Source organism: Pteropus medius, unplaced genomic scaffold (assembly GCF_902729225.1).
Source record: "Pteropus medius unplaced genomic scaffold, Ma_sr-lr_union100, whole genome shotgun sequence".
Classification (NCBI taxonomy): Eukaryota; Metazoa; Chordata; class Mammalia; order Chiroptera; family Pteropodidae; genus Pteropus; species Pteropus medius.
In genome coordinates this window covers 2466956-2493199 of record NW_024356397.1, presented here as the reverse complement: position 1 = coordinate 2493199, position 26244 = coordinate 2466956, and the positions used below count along the sequence as shown (strand labels likewise).

Sequence of the window (26244 nt, the reverse complement as noted above, 5' to 3'; positions counted from 1 at the left end):
CCAGCTCATTCACACGGGTCAGGGGGATGAGGGGCAGGAAGGGGAGGAGGGCTTTCTCCTCCAAGGGACCCCGAGGCATAATCCAGCACCCTGAAAACCCACAAGCCCCATCTGCATCAGTGCAGAACCCCGCTTTGAGAGGCAGAAGGGAAAGTGGGAGTGGGGAGGGGAGGTGGATCAGGGATCAGGAAGGTGGGAGAGCCATGGAATGCGTGGAGTCACAGTGTCTGATAGACAGTGTGGGCTCAATAAGGCTCCTGTCTGGATTAATCGCAGAGCCCTTTGTTAGGGCCTGAAACCCAGCAGCTTTGCCCAGAGTTCCCAAGTCAAACTTAGTCTATGCTCCTTCCTCCTCCTTTGTAATTTCCTCCCTACTGGGCTCTACTAGGACTGGAGGGAGGCTCTTTGAACAGACAGAGTGTCCAGTGGAATCTCACATGCCAAATGTAGAGAGTATCCAAGCCATAAATGCCAGTCAGGTCCTAAAGAAGGGCCAAACCTGGGCTCAGCTCTCAGCCAGGCCAGCTTCCACCTACCCCTGGGTGTGCCCATGGGCCATTACCCAAGTTTGCCCACTGGAGTGCTATGCAAATGAGATGCAAAGCAAACTGAGACAGCTGTAGGGATTGGCTGAAGGGGGAGACCTTGTTCACCCAATCCAGGGCCTCGCAGCAGCCTGAGCTCCCCCTTACCAGGCCTGGTCCCACCCATAAATCAGCTTGGTCAGCGTTAATGGCTCCTGACTAATTGCCTGGACTCAGGCTCCGGGCTCAGGTCGCCAGCATTAAAATTCAATCAGGCCCAGCGCTGAGCTATTAAATATTCATTGAGAGAGCTTCCTGAAACCAGGCTGGGGGATGGGGATGGATTGGGTTGGAGAAACAACCTGAATCCCCAGCTTCAGACAAGGCCTCCCCAAGCCCCTCTTCCATCTCCTACAACTGCTGCCTGATTTCCATTCAGATGGGCTTGATTTCCTCTCTGGAAGTCCCTAAGTCCTCTGTAGAGACTTCTGGGAGATTGAGCTACCCTGAAGAAGGAGTTGGTGTTAAATTATGCCAAGGGACTGCCCTAGTCATCCGCCCGGTATCTCTTTCATGCCAGGTCACCTCACCCCATGAACCCCTCTACCCAGTGGCCACTGTGGGCCCCTACCAATGCTGGAACTTTAGGTTCCACCAGGAGTGAAATAGCTCCAGGGCACAGATGGCTTCATCCTTAGCAGAGGCCAAGAGAGACCCCTAGGTCCCTGAACCTGCTGACTGAGCTTTCTTGGCACTACACTGGACATCTTCAGCATGACTCAAGAGAGCGTCAGACTAGGCAGCATGGGCTCTGTGCTAGAAGAGAGGATGGGGCTCTGTGCAGTCCTCTCCTTTCCCCTTCCCCCAGGAATGCAGCCTGTCCAAGCTCCTGGGCCCCTGGTCTGATGCTGAGCAGGCTGCCTGGAAGTTCTCAGAGAAGGTACCCAGAAGGAGGGGGCTGGGCCTGAGGGCCTAGAAGGGGCCATCAAGAGTGTCCAGGACTTAAACAGGAAATGCAACCTCCCCGCAACCAAATCTACATATATACACTCCACAGTTGGAGGGGTATGACGAGGGTTTAGTGGGTGTGATGACAGCCATGGCTCAAAGGCTGAAAGCCCCTCGAATAAGGACTGAGAGTTTTTCTAGGCCTTCCATATTGTATTGAGACATCTTGTGACACAGCTCCAGTCCTTAGACTAAGAGGTATTTGAGTTAGAGGAAGGAGAAAGCACCATAACATTGCTAGGAGAGACCTGTTCCTCTCCCCATTTTTACAGCAAATCCTCAGGAGCAAAACACCTGCTCACAGGGCTCTTCCCCTGCCCTTTGGACTGCTCCCTGCTCTGGTGCCCTAGGTCTGGCAGGAAATGAACTCTGTGGGACATGAGAGAAGCTAGGTCTGCCAGAATAACACAGTGCCCTACAGACAAGGCCTCTCCAATCCCCTCTCCCATCTCCTACAACTGCTGCATGATTTCTATTCAGATGGGCCTAATTTCTCTCTGGAAGTCCCTAAATCTTCTGTACAGATTTCTGGGAGATTACAGAGGGTGGATGGAGGCCAAGGGTACCAGTTTCTACAAAGCGAGAAGCAGCTCAGGGCTCCAGGAGGGGTGTGAAGTTTAGGGGACACTGTTTTGGGGAACACTGGAAAGCACTTCTTATTCTGCTACTCTGAGAACATCAACCTTTGGCCCACCAAGAAGTTCACAATTCTTGCTTAAGAAGCCTACTCCCCCAGGGCTTAGGTACTCTCCGAGCAGGTAATGGGGAGGCCTACGAGAAGCACTCCCTCTCCAGGACTCAGGCAAGCCCCAGAGCTGGGTGCAGGGCAGAATTTATCTGGCAGTGATTAGAAGGGGAGCTGGGGCTGGGAGGCCTCAGGCTTCAGCGGGTCAGGAGTGACCCGAGCCAAGTGTCCGATTCCAAAGCCAACCGTCACAGGCTCTCTTCTCAGGGATTCCAGCTCACCCCACGTGTGGTTCCCATTAGGACTGGCTGGGGTCTTCCTGAAGGCCAGGCGGATTCCTGAGCCCCTCCCCCAACAGCCCCTCCCTCTTCTCTCTGTGTGGAATGTCTTACCCAGTTCCTCAGGGTGGCCTGCCAGATTGCAACCTTGGGGATTTTAGGGGCTTCCCACTCCACAGAGCTTTCCCACCCACTTGATAATGTGTTTGCAATCCCTTAAAGGGGGCAAAGGTATAGGACACAAACTTTTAAACGCACCCCCGCCTCCTGAAAGGCTAATGCTTGAAGACCCCTACACTGTGCCTGAGAGCCTTCCCTCCTCTCTGGGTCAGCTGCCACTGTTCAGGCTTCAGCCCCTCTGGTCTGAACGCTGGCAGCTGTCCCCATTGACCAGGCCATTCTTCCTTCCTGTCCCTGAGTGGGTGGCTTAAAATGCAGGCCTGTTTTTCAGATCATTTCACTCCTTAAAAAACTTACAATAGCTGTCCAGCAACTCGGCAGTAATTGTTACATGCGTCCCCAGATATGTTCATGTTGTATGTGCTTTGGACACACTCACCATTTTAAAGTTTTAAAAAATAGTAGTCAATGTTTAAAAGCTAGGAGGCAACACATAAAAATCTTCCTTGAAAATATCTGACAACACTAAGCTCACATTCCTGCATGGCAGCAACTGGCTGGGGCCAACTATTATTGTCTTCAGAAGGGATCCTAGGGCTTACACGTGCACCATAGTCCCCACCAGCCCCTATTGTCTCCCAGGTATGAGGCCCAGATGTGTGACTGGCCTTTTTATTACTGGTCTGACATTGACCTTTCTATTTTACTTCTGGTTAGCTTCACTCCTTCCAGCCATGTCTGTTTCTGTCTGTCCCTCCCTGTCTCTCCCCACTTCAACTCGCTACAACAAACCAGTTTAAATCCCTTGGCCTGGTGTATGTGTCAGTTTAGCCTCCACACACCTGCCTGCTTATCTCAGTCAACTCTTCCCCTCCAACACTCCTGCTTCTCACTCTTTCCCAGTCACATCACATACTTTCACACTTTCAAGTCTTTGCACACGCTGTTCCTTCTGCCTGGAACACCACATTTCCTCCTCTGCCTCTGGTGAATTTCTATTTCTCCTTCAAGCCCCAACCCAAAAGCCACGGACTCCATGGCATCCTCCTGACTCCTCCAGAAGGCAGTACCTTCATGTTTTCCAATGGTCCTTATGAATTAAAGTGGTCTCACACTGCATCCCCTCCATGTAGTAAGAGCCCCTCCAGGTCTAGGAGCAAGACTGCTTGCCATTCCCAGGGCTCACCTGTGTTGAGCCATCAGGTTGGTGGTCTGATGGTTGGGGGAGGGGGCTATAGCTCAGCCTCATTGGAGCTGGCCTCTGTGGCAAACTGGTTGGTTGAAGTTGGCAGGTTGCCAGAGGAGGCAGCAGACATTCTGTGCCACAAGGTAACAGTCCTGGGTCCTAGGCAGGAAGGATGCCTTTGTCACTAGGGGACCTTGACGTGAGGAAGTGAGCCAGGCTTGATTTACACCTCTGGGAGTGGGGCGAAGGTGTATAAGCTAAGAGTCTGGGGGAGTGACTCCCTGCCCAGGGAGGTGGTGTACTCTCTTCTACCCTGTGAACACTCCTAATGTTCCCAGTGCTGTCATCAGTGCTGGAATAGAGAAGTCAAACCACATCCCCACCTCCTGAAGCTAATGTTGCAGAGACCTCAGGAGATGGCACTGAAACCAGCAAGGCTGCTCCCATGATCTGTTCCCGGGTGACTCCTGTCCCTAGCCCACCCTCCCTCTTCCCTAGCAGAGTCCCTGCCACCTCAGGGTTCCAAGCTGTCACAGCACCTTCCACAGGTCCCAGTCAACCCCATCATCGTTCCCCTGCCTCAGGGCCTCCCCAAGGCCAGAGAAATGTCTGATGTCCTGGTCTTCCGAGGACTAGCAACTCGCCTTTTGAGCAATTACCCACGAAGTAGGTCCTGGGTCATTCGGATTTTACAGACTAGGAAATACACTCTGAGCGTGAAGGTACGTGCTCTAGGCTTCTGTGAGTAGCAGCTGGGTGGGAATTTCAGCTCGCTATGTCTGAGAGCCAAGTTCCGTCTCTAGCCGCCCTGCCTCCTCCCCACGGGTTCCAGGCTCCGGCCTTGGGTTCCTCCCCCCTCCACTCCCACACACACCAGTCACATCCGTCCGGTTCAGAGATCGATGTGTCAATATCCCAAAGCGAGCGTCAACCACGGACCAGAGCGTCCGTCGCTCAGTGTGTGTGAGTTCAGTAGGGACAGCCCCAGGACCCTTCAGAAGTCCCCATTCCGTGACTAGCAGAACCTGAACATTGAGATTCCGTAGTAATGCAGTGTGACTCCAGCTGGGGAGTTCCTCCTCCCCCCGCAGGTGGCGGGCTCAGGGGTCACTCCCCAGCTCCCGCCGCCCCCACCCCCGCCTCGCCCCCGGTGCTTCGGGTGCGCATAAGAGGTGGTGTTAGCGCGCGCCTCAGCCCCTCCCCCAGGCTGGGGGGAGGAGGAGGAGAGGAGGTGGGAGCAGATGGCAGCAATTACCTCTCGGACCCTCCCCCGCCCGTAGCCTGAGGCCGGAAGATAGGCTCCTTGCGCCTTCGCGCGCGGGAGGGGTTGTGGCCTCCGTGGCCTGCAATCCAGCGGGGCTGAGAGCGCAAGCCCAGGCGGAGACTTCCTTCCCCCGGGAACCGGGCTGGGAGATTCCCTTAGGAAAAGCCAAGCCCCCCATTCCCGCTCCCGCCTCCGCCCCCAGAGTTGTTTCAGGCCCGTGTTCCAACAAGCCCCGCGCCTGTGAGTCTCCAAAGCCCTGAGGATTTTCAGGTTGGGCCAGGGGTCCAGGCTGAGGAGAGGGGAGCTGTACGGTTGTACAGTTTGTGATCTAAACAAGGGCCGGGCGGAGGGGGTGAATGGGGTCAAAAATCCAAGCCTAGGCCTTGGCAGGTGCTTACCCGTTTGAGAAAGGCAGGGGCACCTTTTCTCACAAAGGGCCCAAAGGAGCAAGCCTAGACTGCTCCTGATTTAGTGCTGCTGACTATAGAGAGGGGCCGAGCAAATGGCTAGAGTTGGCCTGTCAGGGGCAGGGCCAAAGAACAGAGACAACTAGACCAATCTGGCATCTCTGGCTCTTTCTCTCTTCCTGAATTCCTCTCCCATTCTCCCCCCTGTTGTCCAATCCATTAGCAAATTTCATCCCTTCTGTCTCTAAGATATATCTTGAATTAGCTCCTGACCCCCACCCACCTCCAGTGTCCTAGCCAGTATAATGGTCTTGCACAACTGCAAAGGGTCCTGTCTGCTCTCCTGGCTCCTCCCCAACAGTCAATTCATACAGCTTCTAGGGCCACCTTTAAAAAAAAAAATCAGAGCATGTCACTCCCTGCTTATCAACCTCCTATGACTTTCCTTCGAAGAAAGCTCCAACTTCTTACCCTGGTCCCTGGCTATGCTGACCTCTCCTCGATCATTTGCCCCTCTGCCCAGATGCTGCCTTTCTGTTCCTTGAACATGATGAGCTTTCCCCCACCTCTGGCCTTGGCCTTGCTGGTCCCTTTGCCTGGTATACTCTGCCTAGATCCTTCACAGAGATGTCACCTCATCGACGCTGACTACAATACTGAAGCAGCCCCAGACCCATCTGCCTGATCTACTGTTGCTAAACCTTATTTATTTCTTCCACAGGATTAACCACTTTCTGTAATTATATTCTTTATTCACTTGGTGCTGGGTCTGTGGTCTGGTTCACTTATGAGTATGGGGACCTTGTCTTGTTCTCTGCTAGCACAATGCCTGGCACAAACCTAGGAGGTGCTCAAGATACTCAGTATATTTAAGGAATGAAGGAGTCCCTGGGGAACCAACTGGACACTAGTCCATCTGGTCACCTTAAGGGGGCTACTTCCTGGGAGAGACCAACTGCAAACCCCTGTATTCACCTGTATTCATCCAGATGCCTCATAGAGATGGGCAGGCCTGTGGTTTTCAATAGCAATAGTCTTAGCAGCCAATGCTTATTAAGCATTTACTATGTTCCAGGCATTATGCTAAGTGCTTTACGTGGCTTAACTAATTTAAGTTACAACAAAGTAGATACCAATATCCTCAGTTTGTGAGCAGAGACTCGCCAGGAAACACAAGTATGTGTGATCATTCAGCAAACGCATGTACATCATAAGCATTGAATTTATTAATTTTTATCTTACACCAGATATAGGGGCGAGTGAGTGACTATATGAGTGAGCCTGGGGCATTTAGTAACTACTGCAGGAAGGTGGAACAGAACAGAAGAGAAGGGTCAACAAAGAGTATGTGTGTGGTAGGGAGGGGGCACAGGGCTAGTTTGCGCAAGAGGTAGGTAGAAGAGGAAGTTTAGGCCACAGCCCATGCTCTTGGTCCCTACAGCACTCAGGGTGCAGCTGTGGTGCGGAGGCAAGGGCCTAGGTCCTGGTGTTCTGCCACCCACCAGAGGGGTGATCTTGGGCAACCACTTACCTTCTTGGGGCCACATTAGCAGAATGCTGGTGGAGGCTTACTTAATACCTATCTCCCAGAGCCAGAGCCATCACCAAGATTAAATTACGAAATGCTCATCAGCTGCAGAGGGCTTGCTGGTGAAAGGGATCAGGGAAAAGGTGCAGGATGTCAGCCTGAAAAGCTGGGGTTAGAGCTATGCTTCAGCCCTGAGTCACAGCCCGCTGTTGTGTGCCCTTCCAGGATGGGCCAGGGTCTACAGCTCGTTGTCTCCTCTGTATTTGACCTGGCACAGAGTTAGTACTCAACGGGTGTTTGTTGAGAGGATACATGTGTTTGAGTGAATGTCTGAGTGAGGGAATGACCAAGAGATGAGTAAGAGAGGGAGGATAAGGACGTGAGTGAAAGATGGACTGAATGAAGCAGAGACTAGAGATACCCTTGGCCTCTGCACCTGTTTCTACATCTATAAAAGACAGTGGTAAAACTTGGCCCACCTTTCTCTCTGGGCTCCAACATGGATCAGATGAGATGGGGCAGGTCCCTGGAGGCCACCCCTTGCTATCTATGCAGTGCTGAAGTGACTGATGCTCCCCTCCCCCACATCCCTGTCCCCTGGAATTTATAGATTCCTCATTGTCCTGCACAAAGGCCTTCTAGGGGAGGAGGCGGGGTGGGTGAGGAGACTGGGGAATTAAAAAGTCAGAGGCTGAGTAATAGCTGGCCACACCCGAGGCCTCATAAATCTGCCCTGCTCCCTGTAAGATAGACTTCCTTTGCCCTCACCCCAGGTAGCTAGCAGGGTTCCTGCAGTGGGCATCAGCTCATCCTCACCCAGGTGGAGGTGTGGAGGTAGGGGTGGCGTGGGAGGCGACATGAAGACAAGCCCCTGAGAGTGGGGGAGGGGTGAATCCTATTGTTTTTCTCCCTTGACATCACAAACTTCTTCCTCCCAGCTCCCTCTGCTCCCTTACATGCCCCTATAATTCTAGTCTGCTGCTGTTGGTTCTGGGCAGAAAAATGATCTTTCTATGGGTATTCTGAGTCCCTTAGTGAGGGGGGCCTGGAGGTCCAGACTCCAAAAAGACAGCCTCCTTCCCCACTCCAGCCTCTGGGGAGAAGGTGGGGGCTGAGAGTAGAATTAGCAGATGGTGCAGTGTTAACAGATGACATAGAAAAAAGAATTACTCAGCTGCTCTGTCCCTCCATCTTCCCCATGGAAGGGGATGGCCTTCAAACCGGAAAGACAATGATATCGATTGGAAGGATTGAGGAGGTGAGAGAGAAGCTACAGGGCATAGGGGACTGCATACCACTGCCAGACAGACCTGGCTTGCAGTCCCGTCTCTGCCACTCACCAGCCGGTTCATTAACCTCTCAGAGTCTCTATTTCCTCATCTATAAAATGGGTCATCATGAAGATAACATGGGTTTTTGTGTTTGTAAAATGGACTTTACAACTTGTGAAGGTGTAAAAATGTAAAAAGTGCTAGCCCCTTGATTGTTTGTAAAATCATTTTAAAAGCTTTTTTTTCTTTCTTTCTTACAACAAAATAGAGTAGAAAACATCATAGGGCATCACAAAGTTTTGTAAAACTTTGCTTTTAGTTATATGTATGCTTACATGTCCTGGGTAGATGTACTTCCTATCGGTTATGATCAAAAAAAGTTTGAAATATCCCAAGTAAGGGAAATTCCTTAATCTCCAGAAGGGAACTGGAGGATGGATGGAAACTAAAAACATGAAATGCACCAGGTGAAAAATAAATGTAACGGACAGAGGACTATGGACTCCTAGACTGGGGAGACCTGGCTCTGAGCAGCTCAGTGTAACTGAGGTTGGTGGTGATGGGTGGAGGAGCTTGCTTAGGACCTGCCTGACAGCCCTCTCAGTGGGTAATGAAGTCCTCTTTGCTTTGCAGATGCCTTGGGCCTGAATCCTGAATTAAGCCAAGTATGCTGCTCCCTCATCATAGCACTGAGCTAAGCCAAAGATAACAGGCTGGTTAGCGAGAATCTTGAACTCCTGTGCCTGGATCTCTACTCTCGCAAATCCACTAAGAGTGCGCAGCTGCCACAGGTATGATATAGTGGTGGTCAAGACTACCTCTGTCTGAACTTCACCCATGACACTCATCCCCACCCCCTCCCCAGGGGCCATAGTCCGGTGATGGTGAGCTGGTCAGAGGGGACCCTAAATCAATCCCAGACTCCCCTGGCTGGCATTGAGTTATGAGCTGTGGGTTTTGTGATGTAGATCATGGTCGGGGAGGAGGGGGCATGACCTATGGCAGGTCACAAGGGACCCCCAGAAGGGACCAGAGCTTGGGTCAGAGGCCATCTCCTCCATTCTTCACCCCACCCTTCTGGGTCCCATCCCATGTGTAGTCCTTAAGCTGGGTTAGGCCAATTCCCCACTGACTGCTGGCCCCAGCTGTACCTGCCGCCAGGACTAAAAGGTGGGAGTAAGAGGGGGTTTGTGCTGGGAAAAGATCCTAGAAGAAAGGGAGAGGATGAGATGACAATATATTTGGTTCTCTAAAGGACGCTAGTCTGTGCTCCAAACCAGACTCAAGAGTTTGCTTAAAATAAAATAAAATTAAAATAAAATAAAATAAAATAAAATAAAAATTTGCTGAATTCTTTCTCTGTGGATGTGCCACTGTGCTCTCTCCAAACCTCTCCCTTCTCTTCAGGTTGAATTCTACACGTCAACACTCCTTCAAACCCCAGCCCAAAGGATTATTAGATGGCTGGAAATACAGCATGACAGTCAGAGAGCAAAATAGTGAGAGAATCAAGCCAGTGCTCCAGACAAATGTATGTTATCAGGGTTCAGAGAGAGAGAGACAGAGACAGAGACAGAGACAGAAAGAGAGTGAGTTAGAGGGACAGGAAGATGGAAAGATCCAGACAGTGAGATGAGAAAGATCATATGTTGAAAACATAGAGAAAAGGCAAAGTGAGACAGACAGAAAGGAGATGGACGGACAAAAGGCAGTGAAGAGAGCAAGGTTGAAGAGAAATTGGAGTGGCAAGAAAGGAGCATTCTAGTGAACTCCCGTCAGACGCCAGCAGCAAAGAAGTCAAAAGGAGAAAGTGCACAAGTCCTTTACTGTTAATCTTTAAGGCACCACGCTGAGACTCTAGAAGGCACTGACTGAAGTGTTCCTGTATCACCCAGGATGTTATCCATTATTTTACACATTAACTAGCAACCTCCACTCCTCCACTACCACAGTCTTCTCTATCAGCAAAGACATGCACAAGGAGGGTCAAGACCTGGCCTGGGGACCTGGGAAGGGGGAGAGAAAGGACTATCAAACAGTCCTCCTGAGGACGGAGGTCTGTACAGGGCAACTCGGACTTGGATATAGCTGCAAGTGGCAAGTAAAAGAAACCTCACAAATCTGGGTAACTAACCAGCTTGACTAAAGCTGATCTACAAAAATAACTCCCATGCATTTTGAGCTTTGAGCCAAAAATGGGATCCTCACAACCCACCTTGTGTTCACCTGCCCTGCCAAGACCCCAGTAGGGGGGGTTGCCTCAACGCTGAGGTAGGAATGCTCTTCCAATTCCTACCCAGGGCTGCCACCTGCTGGTTAAGAGTGGCCTTACAGAAACAGAACTTTGCAGAGGCTAGGGCTGGTCTCTACTGGACCCGAAGTCGTTTCTCTAGGCTTGGAGGCAGATAACTTGAGAAGGAAAATGTGAAACTTCCTTATACTTAGCTAGATGTACTTGGGGCCTGTCATCACAGATTAAAGTCTCCTATTCCTCTCCCGTCATTCCTGAATGATACTGGGGTGCTCTCAGACCAGAGGAGAGACTGTCAGGGAACTCAGATTTCGTGAGTGCCAAAACCGTGCTAGATGCAGGAGACAGAGATGACCAAAATGAGCGAAGAATGAGATTAATGATAACTAACATGAAAATCACAAGAGCCAAAATATGTGTCTGACACAAAGTAGGTTTCAATTAATAGCTACTGAATGAGCGAATGAATGAAGAACAGAGATAGCACTAAGGAGTGATGAACTGTGTACAGGAGAGGTTGGGGAGGAAGAGGAGAAAACACCGAAATCTCTCTGATTCATTTTCCCTTTTGTTATCAAGTAGTAATTATCTTGGTGGGAGATTCAAACGTTACACAAGTTCAAAAAGAAAAATGTGGAGGTCCCCTTTCACCTCACTCTTATTCTCCTTCCTTAAGTTAACCATGGCCAACATTTTAATGAGCACCATTCTTTACAATAGTTCTCAACTTTGGCTCCACATTAGAATCACATGGGGAGATTTAAAAAATCCCCTTGACCAGTTATGCCCCAGACCAATTACCTCAGAATCTCCAGGGTGGATTCCAGGCATTACTATTTTTTAAAAAGTCCCTAAGTAATTACACTGTGCTGCCAATGTTGAGAACTACTGTTCCAGTCCTTTCTATGCACTTACATACATGTAAACAGCCAATCACACACACTCCATATATATTTATATTACATTAGGCTTTTTTTCTCCTCAGTTAACAACATGTCTCAGATATTTTCAGAGCAGTCCATATGAATATAATTATTTTTTAATGGAGGCATAATCTGCATGTGCATATTTGTCAAGCCCTTCCTCTATTGATGAATATTTAAGTTCTTCCAAATTAATGAAAACAATGCTGCAAAGTCTATGCTCAATATGCAAGTACTGTTTTGGGAAAGATTTCTAAAAGCAGAATTTCTGGGTTAATGTGGATGTACATTTATTATTTTGATAAATACTGTCAAAATGCTTTCCAAAAATACTTTACTAATTTACATTCCCCAACAGTGTAAGTACTTAATATTATTAATGTTTAATTTTTGCTAAGCTGATGGGTCAAAAGTAATATTTCATTATTATTTTAATTTGCCTTTTCCTGCTTACTTGTGAGACTAAGCATCTTTTTATATATTTTTTGGCCATTTGTATTTCTTCTATGAATTAATTGCCATGTCTTTTGCCCATTTTTCTATTAAATTGTTTTTAATTTAATTAGGATTAGAAGAAATTCTGTTTCTCATAATATGACCGGCTGGACTCTGGACTGATCTTTCAGAGTAAAATAGTAAAAGTGCTACTTGAAATACAAATGCAAATTATTTTAAAAGCATAGATGAGCTGGCTAGATATCAAGAATTTATTAGGTTACAATCTAAGGGAAGGCAGAAATTTTCAGACAGGGAAATAGAACAAGGACTCTGCTTTAGTCTGAGGATATTTGTTGAATTAGGCAAACTTGAGCTTCAATTTCTGCAGTCTTTATCTTTGAAAGAATCAGGGTGAAGAATTTAATAGTGGATTTCTTTAAAAAGCTATGACTCCGAAAGGTATGCCCTTAATGTAAGATTGAATCTGAAATAAATCCACCCTACTGTCACCTCCAGGAGATTTTAAGGAAAGCTGCCTCAGATCTCAACTAATGAAAAGGCTCTATACCAGAGCTGTAACCACTAGCTGATCCTCGGGCTGATCTGCAGCCCAAATTTACATTATTTTAGGTGATCCAAAACTCTCCAAGTCAGGAATTTAGTTAAAAGTGGTTCAGGACTGTTATGCCTCTAAGAGCCTGGCAGAAGCAAAGTCACGTTCTCTGGAAGAAGATACCTTCATCCTTAGCTTCAAGGAATTTCCAACAAAAATTTTCAGGGAAAATGAATAGGTCACAGTAAAAGACAAAGGAAACCCCATTAAACACAAAAGGAAAAAAGACTTTCATCAAGATCCAGCCCAAATAATCCAAGATAATCTCCCAATCTACAAATCCTTAATTTAATTTTATCTGTAAAGTCCCTTTTGCCATGTGATGTAACATATTCACAGGTTCTGGGGATTAGGATATGGACATCTCTGGGAAGCTATATTATTCAGCCTATGATAACAATGTCAGTTTATTTCACAAAGTTTCAAAATATTAAATGGACATATTTAAAATCAAATTAGGCACAACTGAAGAGAGAATTAGTAAACTGGATGACAGGTCCAAAGAAATGAACCAGTGTTGTATTAGTCTACTTGAGCTGCTGTAATAAAATACTACAGACTGGGTGGCTTTACAGACTGGGTGGCTTAAATAACAGAAATTTATTTTCTCACAGTTCTACAGGCTGGAAGTCCAAGATCAAGGTGCCAGCAGGTTTGGTTTCTGGCGAGGACTCCCCTTGGCTTGTACATAGCTGTCTTTTCACCATGTCCTTACATGGTCTTTCCACTGTGTTCACATGGGAAGGAAGTGGGGGAGCACACAAGTACACATTGTGGTATCTCTTCCTTTTCTTAAAAGGACAGCAGTCCTATTGGACAGAGTTCTCACTGTTATGACCTCACTTAATTTAAGTATCTCCATAAAGGCCTGTTCTCCAAATACAGTCACATTGGGGGTTAAGGTTTCAACATGAATTTTAGGGGACACAATTCAGTCCATAACAGATCTCGTCCTTGTACCATATATAAAAGTAAATTCTGGATGGATTAAAAACTAAAAATTAAAAATAAAACTGCAAGGTTAATAAAGGAAATGAAGATCTTTGTGGTCTTAGAGTGGGAAATCTTCTTAAATAAGACGCAGAAGCATAAAGTATAAGGAGAAATTTTGATGAATTTAACCACATCAAAAGTCAGGATTTCTTTCAATGAAGTTCACCACAGATAAATCTAACAGAAAGTTTATAGTACAGTTGCCACAACTAAATCCATCTGAAAATAAATTTATTATCTAGAATATTAAAAGGAATTCCTGAAAAAAATCAATGAGAAAAAGACAAGAAAATTCAACAGAACTTGGACAAAGGCTAGGAACAGGCGATTCGTGGGAGGGTGAATAAGAATGGCTATCAGGTATGTGGAGAGATGCCCACCTTGTTGAGAACCAGAAAAATCCAGTGTAAAATAGCATTATCATTTTGTAGTTCTGTCACATCAGATTGACAAAAATTAGAAGGCAGAATAATACAAGTGTTGACAAGGATGTACAGAGACTTTAACATACTGCTGGTGAATACACTGCAAAACAGAGAGCAATCTGATAGTACCTGGTCACTAACATGTATACATCCTATGATCCAGCAATCTCAGAAATGTACAAGGATGTTCACTGCAGTATTATTTGTTAATGGCAGGAAGTTGGAGACAACCTAGGTGTCCATCACTGGAAGGGCAGATAAGTGAAATGTGATGGATATACACTATGGAGTTCTATGTGGCAGAAAGAAGAGGGAAGAAAGAAAAAGGTAAACAGGTATACCCCACATCTTTTATCAAGACAGCAAAATTTGTCCAGCAACTTTACCCATCAGACTGCTGCTTGCATTTCATTGGCCAAAATTGTGTTCACGGTCACACTTAACTAAAAGGTGACTATAGAGGAGGGGGGTTATAGACAGGGATTGCGTAACTAATCAGTGATGTCTAATAGATGATCTAGTAGATTTCTTCCAAGTACCGTACAGAATTCCACAGTGTGCATTCACCACATTGTACTGTGATGGCTAGATGTACAGCAGCCGTTTGTGACCATGAGGAAAAGTCAAGCCATCTCCCAGAGATGGCCCTGACATCATCAAGTTACATCAATACCAACATCTTCTTATCCTGAACTTTTAATCTTGTGTGAAGAATAAAACTTTAATTATTTAAGCCACCTGTATCAGTTAGGGCTCAATTGCAGACAACAGAAATAAATCAGGCTAGTTTACATATAAAGGGATGGAGAAGCAGGCTCTAGGTCCAGGAACGACTCCCAGCTTTGAGAGGCATATGACCTCTCCTCGGATCGGGAAAACAACAGTCACCACTACAGGAAGCTGATGAATCGGGAAGCTGCTCACCAGAGCCTTACTGCATCTGTCATGAGCTGTGGCAGCAAAACGGATGTCCCATGCTATTTAGCTCTGTTCCAAATTTATGTATTGGACAAGAGTAGAACCTAAATCACAGATTCCTACCTCAAGGGAATCTGGCAAGTGTCGTTTTAGTTTTCCAGCTCAGCATTTTGGAAGAAACACTAAAAGGAGTTTTGAATTAATGTGGAACAGTCAGTCTGTGGCAGCCACCACACCACTGAGGTCAGCTTTGGGTTACTTACAACCAAAGGCACTCCTAACTGATACACTGCACAGAAAGCAACAAGGACAGGTTTTGAAAACACAGCATTGAGTGAAAAAAATGTAATACAATTCTAAGGTGTTAGTTAAAACATATACAAATCAAAACTACTTTTTTCAATGAAGTGTAAGTTTTCAAGGATACTTGAGTGCCAATTGGTAAAGAAATGGAGGAGGGGAATGAGCTGTGGGGATCAGTGATAAAAGAGATAAGCTAAATAAGGTAAAATAAAGCAGGAAAGATCTTGTAAGGTCTGATGCTGGGAGTGGTATAAATAAGAGTAATGTGATTGGCTCAATTTTCTACATCTGCGGTCCAAAACCAATTTATTAAATTTAATGCTAATATTAATTTTAAAAATAATTTAACAATTCACTAAATTAATAATTTAATTCGAATAATTAAATCAATGTATTTTAATATATATACAATTTAAATATTTCGTATTTAATTTGCCACACCACAACTAATCTATTAAACTTACTATATCATAATTTCTGTACTCCTAATTCGGCAATTATTTATGTTTTAATTTTCTTAGAATCTCAAAAAATAGGTCCAGGTGACCCCTGGACACCCCCACTCATCCCCAACACTCACATACATCAGTCCCAGCCCCTATTTAGTAGGACAGGGTCCGCATTCCCACCCTGTCACACCACTACCACGACCTCACCAAGTCCCCCTCCACCAAAGAGGAAGGGACTTCAGGATTTCTGGGCTGGGTTCGGAGACGTCGTGACTCTTCCATCTTTCAAGAGTCTGTTTCTGGTCTTCCCAGAAGGCGGGCAGTGAGAAAAAGGTCTTACCCCAAACGGTCTTACTCCGCAGGGAGGAGCCACCGTGACTCGGGCCCCGCCCACTCTGGACTGGACCTTGGGGCGGGTCTCCGTCGCCTGGAGAGGAGAGCGCCCGCCCCTCCTGCCCCGCATCCTTACTAACCCGGCTTGATCCAGCTCAGTGACGGGGCTTTTGCAGCAGCTCTTTCCTTAAGTCTAGCCATCTGTCACCTGCGTTGCTTCCTGTGGAGGGAGAGTCCATTTCCAGCGCTCCGGAGACCCGGTGAGTGCACTCTCAGGAGTCTGGGGGATGCTGTGGGCCCCAGCAATGACTGCCTTTCTGGGAGCCTCCAAACCATAGGTAAGGTCCCATGAGAAACAGAAGACCTCCCTTCTTGAATTTCACTGGGATCCTCATTTACATTGAACAACTTCTACCCTTTTGGGGCGACTGCCACTCGACCTCCCTGTCTCCACTTGTCCTCCCTCGAACGTGGATGGGGTGGGACACCCTAGTGAGAAAAGGCTTTCCTCCTAAGGGTTGGGTGATTTGCAGAAGCTAGGACCCCTCCCTGGGATCCAGGGAGACGCTGCTCCCCTCCATTCTGTGTTATAGATGTCAACTGCCTGAGGAGAGGAGACTCACCTTCTTGCCCGCAGGCTGGAAGAGGAAGAGCTGCCACTGCTGAGGAGACAGTTGGACATGTCTGAGGCACTATTCTGCCCTGTCAATGAGACCCCTGACCCAGGCTGCAAGCTGGGGGCCTTGTACTGGGCCTGTGTCCGCAATGACTCTGCCCAGCTCCAAGCTATACTGGATGATGGGGTCTCCCCAGAGGAAGCCACCCAGGTGGACGGCAATGGGAGGGTGAGCTAACCCAGGTGCTTCCTAGGACAGCTGAGGCAGCTCTGTGTCCCCATCACACCACACTTATCCTGAGAGAGTTTCAGGGTCAGCACCCACTGCCTGAGTCCTCAACAGGAAGGGAATTGGGGAAAGTGGGTCTTCACAGGGGCTGGAACATCTCTGGGACAGAAGTAGGTTTAGAGGGCACAGGAGCCCCAAGGAGCTCATGGAGGAAAGCACGGGGGCTGAGCTGCCCCTCCCCCAGACAGGCCTCATGGTCGCATGCTACCACGGCTTCGGGAGTGTTGTGGCCCTGCTCAGTCGCTGTCCTTTCCTGGATGTGAACCAGCAGGACAAAGAAGGGGACACAGCCCTCATGCTGGCTGCCCAAGCAGGTATGAAGTTGCTGGCCCCACCCTCTACCAATCCTCCCTATCTCTAGACTGGGACACAGCCCCACACTCTTTGCATGATGTTCCCACCCCAGACTCTGATGTGTTGGGTGGAGGGTGGATTTGGGGCTTCATCACTCCTTTCTTGGGGAGCCAAGATCTACCTTTGGTGCTCTGCAGGCCATGCACCTCTGGTGAGTCTCCTCCTCAACTACTATGCAGGCCTGGACCTTGAGCGCCGGGACCAGCGGGGGCTAACGGCGCTGATGAAGGCAGCTATGCGGGACCGCTCTGAATGTGTGGCTGCCCTTCTCATGGCAGGTGCATGGGGCATGGCCTCCACTTTCTCCCCCAACAGACACTAAGTCAGCTGTCATAGTCGCAGAGAGGAGAGAGGTGGAAATGGAGGATCAGTCTAGGTTGATTCTTTGGAGGAGGGGAGTGTGCTTGGCTTCCCACTATCAACAAAGTCCAGCTATTGATAACTCTATTTACATTACTTATGGTGATCCCAGAAAAGAACGTTTGGGAGGATAACCTAGACCAGCTGCAGAATCTTAAGTGAAAAGGTTGGTATCTGGAAGCAGACTCTGGAGTTCTCATCCCGGCTCTGCCACTAGCTGAGTGACCCTGGGCAGATGGCTTTCCCTTCTGGGCCTCACCAGTATAATGAGGGTGTTGGCCTTCTCTGGGGTGATTTCCATCTCTGACAATCTAGGGATCCAGGATCACAATGATGTGTAGTTGAGACATGTGACTGTGTGCAGTTGTCCTGGGACGAAGTCCACACTGTTTGTGGTGTCACAGGCCCTCATTGTTCCCTGAGGTGGGGCTGTCCTCTGTTGGTCACTTTGCAGGAACCCAAGACTCCACCTTTTCCCTTCCCCATCCATCAGATTAGTTTTGGGGTGAGACGGGAGGGAGTTCTGCACCCCCATCTTTGCCTCAGAGTGACTGCTCCTCTCCCTTCCCCAGGATTAGAGGGGTGTGGAAATGAAGAGAAGGACCAGGAGTGGGAATCACTGGGCCCCCTCCCCTTATCCACCTGCCCCAGAGGGTACAGCTTGGGCCTCCCCCTTCTTGAGGAACATGCATACCACCCCTCTGGTTAGTTCCTTGGTTCAGGGGGTCCCTATTCTGCTCTAGGTTTGGAAATGCCTCATAGGTGTCTCTGAAGTCTTTTTCCCTCTTTGTGCTTCAGTTTTCTTCACCAGTCTCAAACAGGAGGTTGGGATCTGGGGCTGGTCCCGTCCCTGGGTTGTAGCCACTGAGGGCTCCCAGATCCTAGCTGCAACGGGATGGAACTCTGGTTTTGAATTTAATCCAAATTAAGTTCTGCTGCTAAAGAATTTGCCCTCCTGCAAATCACCAATCCTTGTCCTCCACCATCACCCCACCCCACATCACTCCTGTGCCCCTCCCAGGTGCTGACCTGACAGCAGTGGATCCTGTTCGGGGCAAGACAGCCCTGGAGTGGGCAGTGCTGACTGACAGCTTCGTCACTGTGCAAAGGATCCGGCAGCTGCAGCGGCGGCCCCAAGTGGAGCAGCTCAGCCAGCATTACCAACCGGAGTGGCCAGCTTTGCCTGGACTTGTGGCCCAAGCCCAGGCCCAAGCTGCCCCATCTCTCCTAGAGAGACTACAGACTACCTTGAGCCTCCCTTTCACCCAATCTCCTCAAGAGGGGGGTGTCCTGGACCACCTTGTGACCATCACGACCAGCCTGGCCAGTCCCTTTCTTACCACCGCCTGCCAGACTCTGTGCCCTGACTGCCCACCTGCCCTGGGCACCCGAAGCAAGTCTGTGCCAGAGCTGCTAGGCACTGCTCCTCCCCCTCCCCCAGTACCTCAGCCCCCCCAGGTAGTGCCTGGCCCCCGGGTCCTCATCCCTTACCAGAGTCCTCAAGGTGTGTTGAGCATGTGCCCTCAGTGGCTACAGCCCAGTTTCAGGCCCCAAGTCCCCAAGATCCTCCTCTCCAAGGCACCCTCATCTCCCAACCAGAGCAAGCCAGAGCCCAGGCCTGTAGGCCATCGCAGGCTGACCCTTCCTCTCTGGCAATACCAGGAGCTTAGGATGCAGAGGAGAAGGCAGGAAGAGGAGGCCAGGTGGGCACAGAGCCAGGGGAAGATGGGCTAGGCCAGCCTAGGAGCAGGGAATCAGGCCCCTCCCATAGGCTCCTTTGCCCTGTAGAGCCCCTTTTGCCTTCCCATCCTCCTGTAAACCTATGTACAAGGTTATTCATACAGAATTGTTTGCAACAGTGAAAGAGTGAAAACAACCTAAGTGCCCACCAATAGGACACTGGCTGAATTGATTATGGGTATAACTACTGTATGCCCACATGATGTATTCTATATAGTGGTAAAACAGGAGTAAAACAGGTTCTTTATGTTCTGATATGAAATTATCTTCAAAATGTGTTCATTGAAAATAACCAAGAGGTGGAACAGTGTGTATGGCATGCTACTATTTGTCAAGGTAAAATGTGCACAAAGCTAAACTTAACAAATACAAGTATAGAGTGAGTACCAAGATTCATTTAACTACTTAATGAGTGAACCAGCAGCATGGATCAAAGGAAGACATAAAAATCGTTATTAACAGTCAGTGGAAAAAAGAATGCTGGAATAAGATTGCAAAGTTGATACAAAAAGTTAATTCCTGTCTGACAATAAAACCATAACTATTTTTTTCTACCAGACAAAAATAATTTGCTATTTATCCATCTTCTACAGGTTAATCTCTTAACTTTGCAGAATCTGGGCCCCAATCAATAGTAAACAGTATGTCAAACAAAGTGACTTCCCCAAGATGACCCATAGGTGGGGTTATTAGCCAATGATCTAAAGTATCTCTGAAAAGGGCACTTTGTGATTTTTTTGTGTGTCTTATTTACAAGTTTTGGATATTTTTTCTTAATGCATTTGTTGCATAAGTACATTTGCTTCTCTATTTGTAATAATAAAAGCTACTACTTACTATACATAGTAATATATATTATATATATTAATATATATAATATATATTAAGACATTTAACACTCCCAATAATCTTACGAAGAGTTTATCTTTGAGAACACGGGGCACAGAGAGGATAAGGAATTGCCCAGGGTCACATAGCTAGAAACTGGCAGAGGTCAAGATTGAGAGCCAGCCATGCAGTTGTGGAGGCCAGACTCTTAACACTAACGTCTGCTGCTTCTCTGGAACCTCCCTGGAAAGAATCATGACGGTTTTCTCTGCCAGAAGACTGAACAGCTGACCAGAGATCGAAGAGAGACTTTTCATTGACTGTCTTTTTGAAATTTTTGACTTTTTAAAGAAATAAATTTTATTTTTAGAAAAATCGTGAAGATCGAGCAGAGTTCCCTTATACCCCATACCCAGTTTCCTCTATTATTAGCATGAGTATAGTACATTTGTTATAATCAATGAACCAGCATTAATACATTATTATTAATAAAGTCCACGCTATTCAGATTTCCTTAGTTTTTACTTAATTCCTTTTTTCTGCCTAGAATTCCATCCAGGATAGTACATTACATTTAGTCTCCATGTCTCTGTAGATTCCTCTTGACTGTGACAGTTTCTCAGACCTTTCTTGTCTCTGATGACTCTGACAGTTTTGGGGAGTGCTGGTCAGGTATTTTGTAGAATGTTCCTCAATTGGGATTTGTCTGATTTTTTCTTGTGATCAGACCGGGATTATGGATTTTCAGGAGGAAGACAACAGAGGTGATATGCTATTCTCATCATATCATATCAAGGGGACATACTATAAACATGACTTATCAAGGTCGAGTTGCCCTGACTGATCACCTGGCTGAGGTTGTGTTTGTCAGGTTACTCCACCAGAAAGTTACGCTTTCCTCCCGCCTTTCTATACTGTACTCTTTGGAAGGAAGTCATTGTATGAAGCCCACACTAAAGGAGTAGGGAGTTATGCTCCATCTCCATGGGGGTGGACTATCTACATAAATTATTTGGAATTCTTCTTCACAGGATGTTTTGACTTTTTAATCATGTATTACCAAATTTTGAAAAATTAAAAATAAACCTGTTCTTTGATTAGAGGAACACACACACACACACACACACACACACACACACACACACACATTGAGGTGAAAACAACTATTAGGATTAGATTGTGGTTTCTCCCAGAGGGTTCTGAAGGGAACCATTGTGGACTGGAATGAGTTCAAGGCTAACTTTGCCATTTCCCACCTGTGCGATCCCTAATAAGGCACATAAATTTCTCTTGCCTCCATTCTCATCTGTTAAACGGGGGGAAACAGGGTTATTGGGATGATCCATTAGATAACATGGGTAAAAAGGCTTTGTATATGTAAAGTGCTACCAAGAGTTGTGCTATGAAAGGGTCCTGGAGCCAGAATTCTTCCCTCCCCATCTACTGCTGAAATTGAAGCACATAAAGCCAGCACTGGCATTGGGCATAGGTGACGGGGAAAGAACTACATTTACAGGCTTGAAACAGCTTGGTGGTTACACTTTTTGGCCTAAAAGTTGGCCTGTGACCTTGGGCAAGTTATTTAACCTTTCTGACTGAATCTCAAGACTCGCATGTCTAGAATGGAGATAATAATAACATCACCACAGGGCTGTGGTGAGAATTAAATGAGATAATGCAGCACTTTTCACTATGCCTGGCCTGATTAATGCCATCATTATTCTATGCAATCCCCACAACCTTCCTATTTTATAGTTGAGGAAACTGAGGCAATAAAGGTTAAGCAACAGCTGGTAAGTGGCTAAGCGGCACTTGGAATTTAAGTCTGTGGGACTCTGAAGCCAGTGTCTTTTCCACAGCAGCACATGGCTTCTGCCCATAGCGTGGGTTCCCTGTTTCTCTGAGATTCTCCCTCCCACTTCCAAGCAGCTTGAATTTTACAAGGTAACAGGGGTGACTGCAGAATCTTCAGGGCCAGAGAACTAGCCCTCTGTGGCTTTCTCCCTCCCTCCTGGCTGACATGGGGTGGACTTTGGTCAAGAGGCTGACCAGGCAGTAACGCCTGGGCCCCAGGTCGGACAATGTGTATAGAGGTTCCCGGCAAAGGAAGCCTCTCCATCTTGGAGAACACCCACCCCTCCATCCCTGGCCATCTCCAGGGCAGCTACAGTCCCAGGCCTGCAGTCCTCCAATTCCTACTCTCAGGCCACACCATCTCTCTCTAATCCTCTAACAGCTTCTGACAGCCTTGCAGGCTACCAGAGAAGAAAGAGGCCTATGTGGGCTGCTCTGCCTGTGCCACCCAAAGTGAGCCTTTCTCTCCACTAACATCCGGGCTTCTCCCTGCCCCAGCCCAGCTCTTGAGGCTTCTCAACTGAGTTCCCATCAGCAGAGCCAAAGGAACCCAGGATAAGGCCCCTGGCTGTTCGGAATACAGGCCACAGCGAAGCTGCCCTGCAGACTTGGGTTTGAATCCTGATCTTGCCTCTTATCATCTCTGCCACCAGGGACCTCTCCCAGCCTCAGTCTCCTCATTTGTAACGTCAAATGGCAATAATATATAATCGCTACTTCCAGGGTGGTCGTGTTCCTAAACATGGAGAAGTATGTGAGGCAGTGAGTGCCGCCTGGCTCGGCGCCCAGTAAACAGCAGTTTTCGTTCCTGTGCTGAGTGGCAGGGTGAGGAAATGCCAAGGGGACAGCTCTGTGGAGGAGGCCAGCGGATGTGTCTTTGGAGCCTCATGGCCTCCCCTGTGATTCTAGGATACTATATTGGCGGCTCTTAAACAAAAACACACATTTATCCCATTTAGCCTTCTCAGACCAGTTCCCGCATGGCTCTGCACTCCCAACTCCAGACTCACCCCCCATTCCTGCAGCACCGATGGCCGGACACCCTGCTCCCTGTGTGTGCATGTGTCCACTCCCCACCCTGAGGACCTCCTATAGAAGGGCCAGCAGAGTTGGCTATCCTGATACATACGAGAATATCAGCCAGGCATGTGGGAACTCTTGGGGAACACTATCCTCACTTCTATGTGGGCAGAAACCATTTCTATCTCCCTAACTCCTGGCTCAGTGCCCAGCCTGTACAGGTTCAATAAATGTGTATAGAAAAGAACTGAATTCAGGCTCCATCAGTGTCCGGGCTGCTTAGAGGGGCCTTTATCATCTCTTTCCTCCTCTCAGGGGCTGATCTGGTTCCAAGAGTGGCAGTGACCCCAGTAATTCCAGAGCATGCCCCAGGAAACTCCAGGTGGGTCAAGAGAAGGCAAGGGGACACATATGTGGGGAAACTCATAGGTTCCCCAACGGGGGCATTCTTTTCCCCAAATGGGGGCATCTAGAAAGGATTCCCTACTCTCCAGCAGTCATACATTCCAAATGGTTGAAAACATCCATGCATCTTTCACCACACCAACCACCAGGACAGCCTCACCCCTCCCCACGGTTTCCCCTCCATCCCCCTGGCCCACCTCTCGCTCCTGCCAGATCTCCGGTGGCTATTCTGAGAAATACATCTGGCCAGGGTTCATGCAGCGGTTCAGACCTGCTCACCTCTCTCCTTTTCCTGAGAAGGACCATGGCTCTTCGTGGTTAAAGAAGATACCAGATCTGAAGAGAGGACTTGAGGGCAAGGCTCGGGGATGGATGGACTATGAAATTTCGACCAGAGTCACACAGGCCATGTCACATGCAGATATATGTTCAGCTAGGGTCCCACAGGGACCCTCAGGCTCATGGGCACAGAAGTATACACGGGCCCATTGGCTCACGAACTCCTAGTCGCATCCAGAGAGGCCACACACACAAGCACACATAACACTTACACAGGTACACAAGCACATAGACTCATTGACAAAGAAAAAAAAGACAGGGTTCCCCCAATTCCCTGGGCTCCTGGTCCATCCCCTCCTATCCTCTCTGCTCCCCAACACTTTGCATTCCCCTGGCCATCCACCTCCATACGTTGCCTGTGTGACTTCAGTTGAAGTGTCAGAGTCTGCCTAACCATTTGTAGCAGGAATTAGCGGCGTTAAGGGAGGTTTAAGCTTTGCCCTAAAGCCTTCCTTTTGGACCCAGGTATCTTTCTTAACTGGGAAAAGTCATGGTCCCTCTGGAGGAAAGGAGAGTAGTGAACAGGTCAAAACCTAAATCTTGTTTTGTAGTTATTTACTCTAGACCAGCCTTGGACACTCCTGACCTGTTTCCTACATCCGTGCCAGTGATCTGCCTTGGGGAATAAGGAGCAGAGGCCTGCAGCTGAGGGGGTCCTGGAGACAAGAGCTCACTGAAGCCTCTCAGTACCAGGCCCTCTGGTGCTGGGAAGGGCAGAGCCTGGGCACAGATGCTGCAGGGGTGGAAAGGGGCAGGATTTATGGCATTTCCCCTCCAGCTGGAAACAAAGGCAGATTCCTGTGTCTAGCTCCAGCAATCCGGTCCCACCCACCCGAGTGGCTGGAGCTGAAGGAAATCCCGCTGGCCTCTGGCCTCACCCAGCCACCCAGCCCCTCTATCAAATAATCTCTCTCCCAGCCAGCGCCATTACCTACTCCCCGAAATTGGGGATGCCATCCTTGTCCAGATACCAAGCTCTCCCCTTTGGGGAAGTTTCCCTTAACTCTTAAAACTCTCCCTCCGAGCAGCAAAGGTCCCCTCACCACCACGCAAGAACCTGCCAGGCTCCTACCCCCTTGCCAGCCAACTCAGACCACACTCACCCCAGCAAACTCAAGCTCTGCTTTTTTTCACTTCTCTCTCTTTTTTTTAAAACACCTACAGCACCTGGTCTTCCTAGGTGGTCTCCCACCCAAGTACTAACCAGGCCCGACCCTGCTTAGCTTCTAAGATCAGATGAGATCGGGCACGTTCAGCGTGGCATGGCTGTAAACTGCTTTTTTTTTAGAGTAAGCAAATATCTTGATGCCTCTAGGAACTCCTGTGCCATCTAAAATGCTCACCCAGGCCCTCAAGGCATCCCCACTGTCCTGAGTTTCAACTGAACATCCCTCAGTAACAAGATCATTCACCCTGGCTAGTTGATGTCTTCCTTTTTTTTTTGGCAGCAAAATTGCAGCTCTAGGGAAGGGTGCAGGGTGCCACAATCTTTGCTTAATTAGTGAAGAGTCAAGAGATACCGTGTGATAGTAATAGAAGAGGAACTAAAGGGATATTATTTACTTTTACAAAATAATAACTTAACGATCAAAAATTAGGAGGGAGAGAAACTAAATGACCTAAATTCTGAAGCTTTTAAATCCATAAATAACATATACAGATGTCAAATTATAACGTACACCTGAAAATTATATAATTGTATTAACCAATGTTACCCCAATAAACTTAATTTAAAAAATTAAAAAATAAACAAAAAATCTATAAATAACAGAAAGGCAAATACTGCATGGTATCTCTTATATGTGGAATATAAAAAAAGTCAGACTCATAGAAACAGAATAAAAAAGTGTTTTTCAGGGGCTGGTGGGTAAGAGAAATAGGGAGAAGTTGGTAAAAGGGTACAAACTTTCAGCTATAAGATGAATAAGGTCTGAGGACCTAATGTAAAACGTGGTGGCTGTAGTTGAAAACACTGACTGTAAAATTGAAATTAGCTAAGAGAGTAGAACTCAAATGTTCTCACCAAAAAAAAAAATAAAATAAAATGTGAGTTTATGGATATGTTAACTATATGGAAGGCATCCTACCACAAGGTATATGTTTATCAAATCATTATGATGGTCTATGGCCATGCCATCCTGAACACATCCGATCTCGTCTGATCTCGGAAGCTAAGCAGGGTCAGGCCTGGCTAGTACTTGGATGGGAGACCACCTCAGAAGACCAGGAGCTGTAGGTGTAAAAAAAAAAAAAAATTATGATGTACACTTTAAATATCTTGCAATTTTATTTGTCGATTATACCTCAACAAAGCTGAACAAAATCTAGAGATAATATTACAAAGGCATTATTTAGAGTTATCGAAGTAAATGTCAGAGAAACAAATAGCTTGGCCTCATCAAGAAGGTCTGGGGATGTGGGTACAGTTGCCTCTCATAAACTCATCTGCAGAATTTTATTTATTTCCCCCTATGCTTATTAGGGACATCTTGCATTTTTTTCAGAATGGCTGCCTCATACTT

At 47.5% G+C, this 26244-nt stretch overlaps 1 protein-coding gene and 2 pseudogenes across 1 annotated transcript in view; 2 read left to right on the top strand and 1 right to left on the bottom strand.

Annotated features, from left to right (window-relative positions):
- ANKRD33 (ankyrin repeat domain 33) overlaps positions 1–19846 on the top strand; it is a 33599-nt gene extending 13753 nt beyond the window's left edge. The window contains exons 2-8 of the mRNA XM_039862226.1: positions 8905–9062; positions 9679–10396; positions 15897–16177; positions 16555–16762; positions 17007–17136; positions 17314–17454; positions 18558–19846. Of these exons, the coding sequence (XP_039718160.1) occupies positions 16598–16762; positions 17007–17136; positions 17314–17454; positions 18558–19270 (1149 nt within the window). The 5' untranslated portion in view covers positions 8905–9062; positions 9679–10396; positions 15897–16177; positions 16555–16597 and the 3' untranslated portion in view covers positions 19271–19846. The remainder of the gene's footprint in view (positions 1–8904; positions 9063–9678; positions 10397–15896; positions 16178–16554; positions 16763–17006; positions 17137–17313; positions 17455–18557) is intronic.
- A 5031-nt stretch (positions 19847–24877) lies between these two features.
- LOC120602267 (uncharacterized) lies at positions 24878–24996 on the bottom strand (annotated as a pseudogene).
- An 846-nt stretch (positions 24997–25842) lies between these two features.
- On the top strand, positions 25843–25961 carry LOC120602272 (uncharacterized; annotated as a pseudogene).
- Positions 25962–26244: the final 283 nt, after the last annotated feature.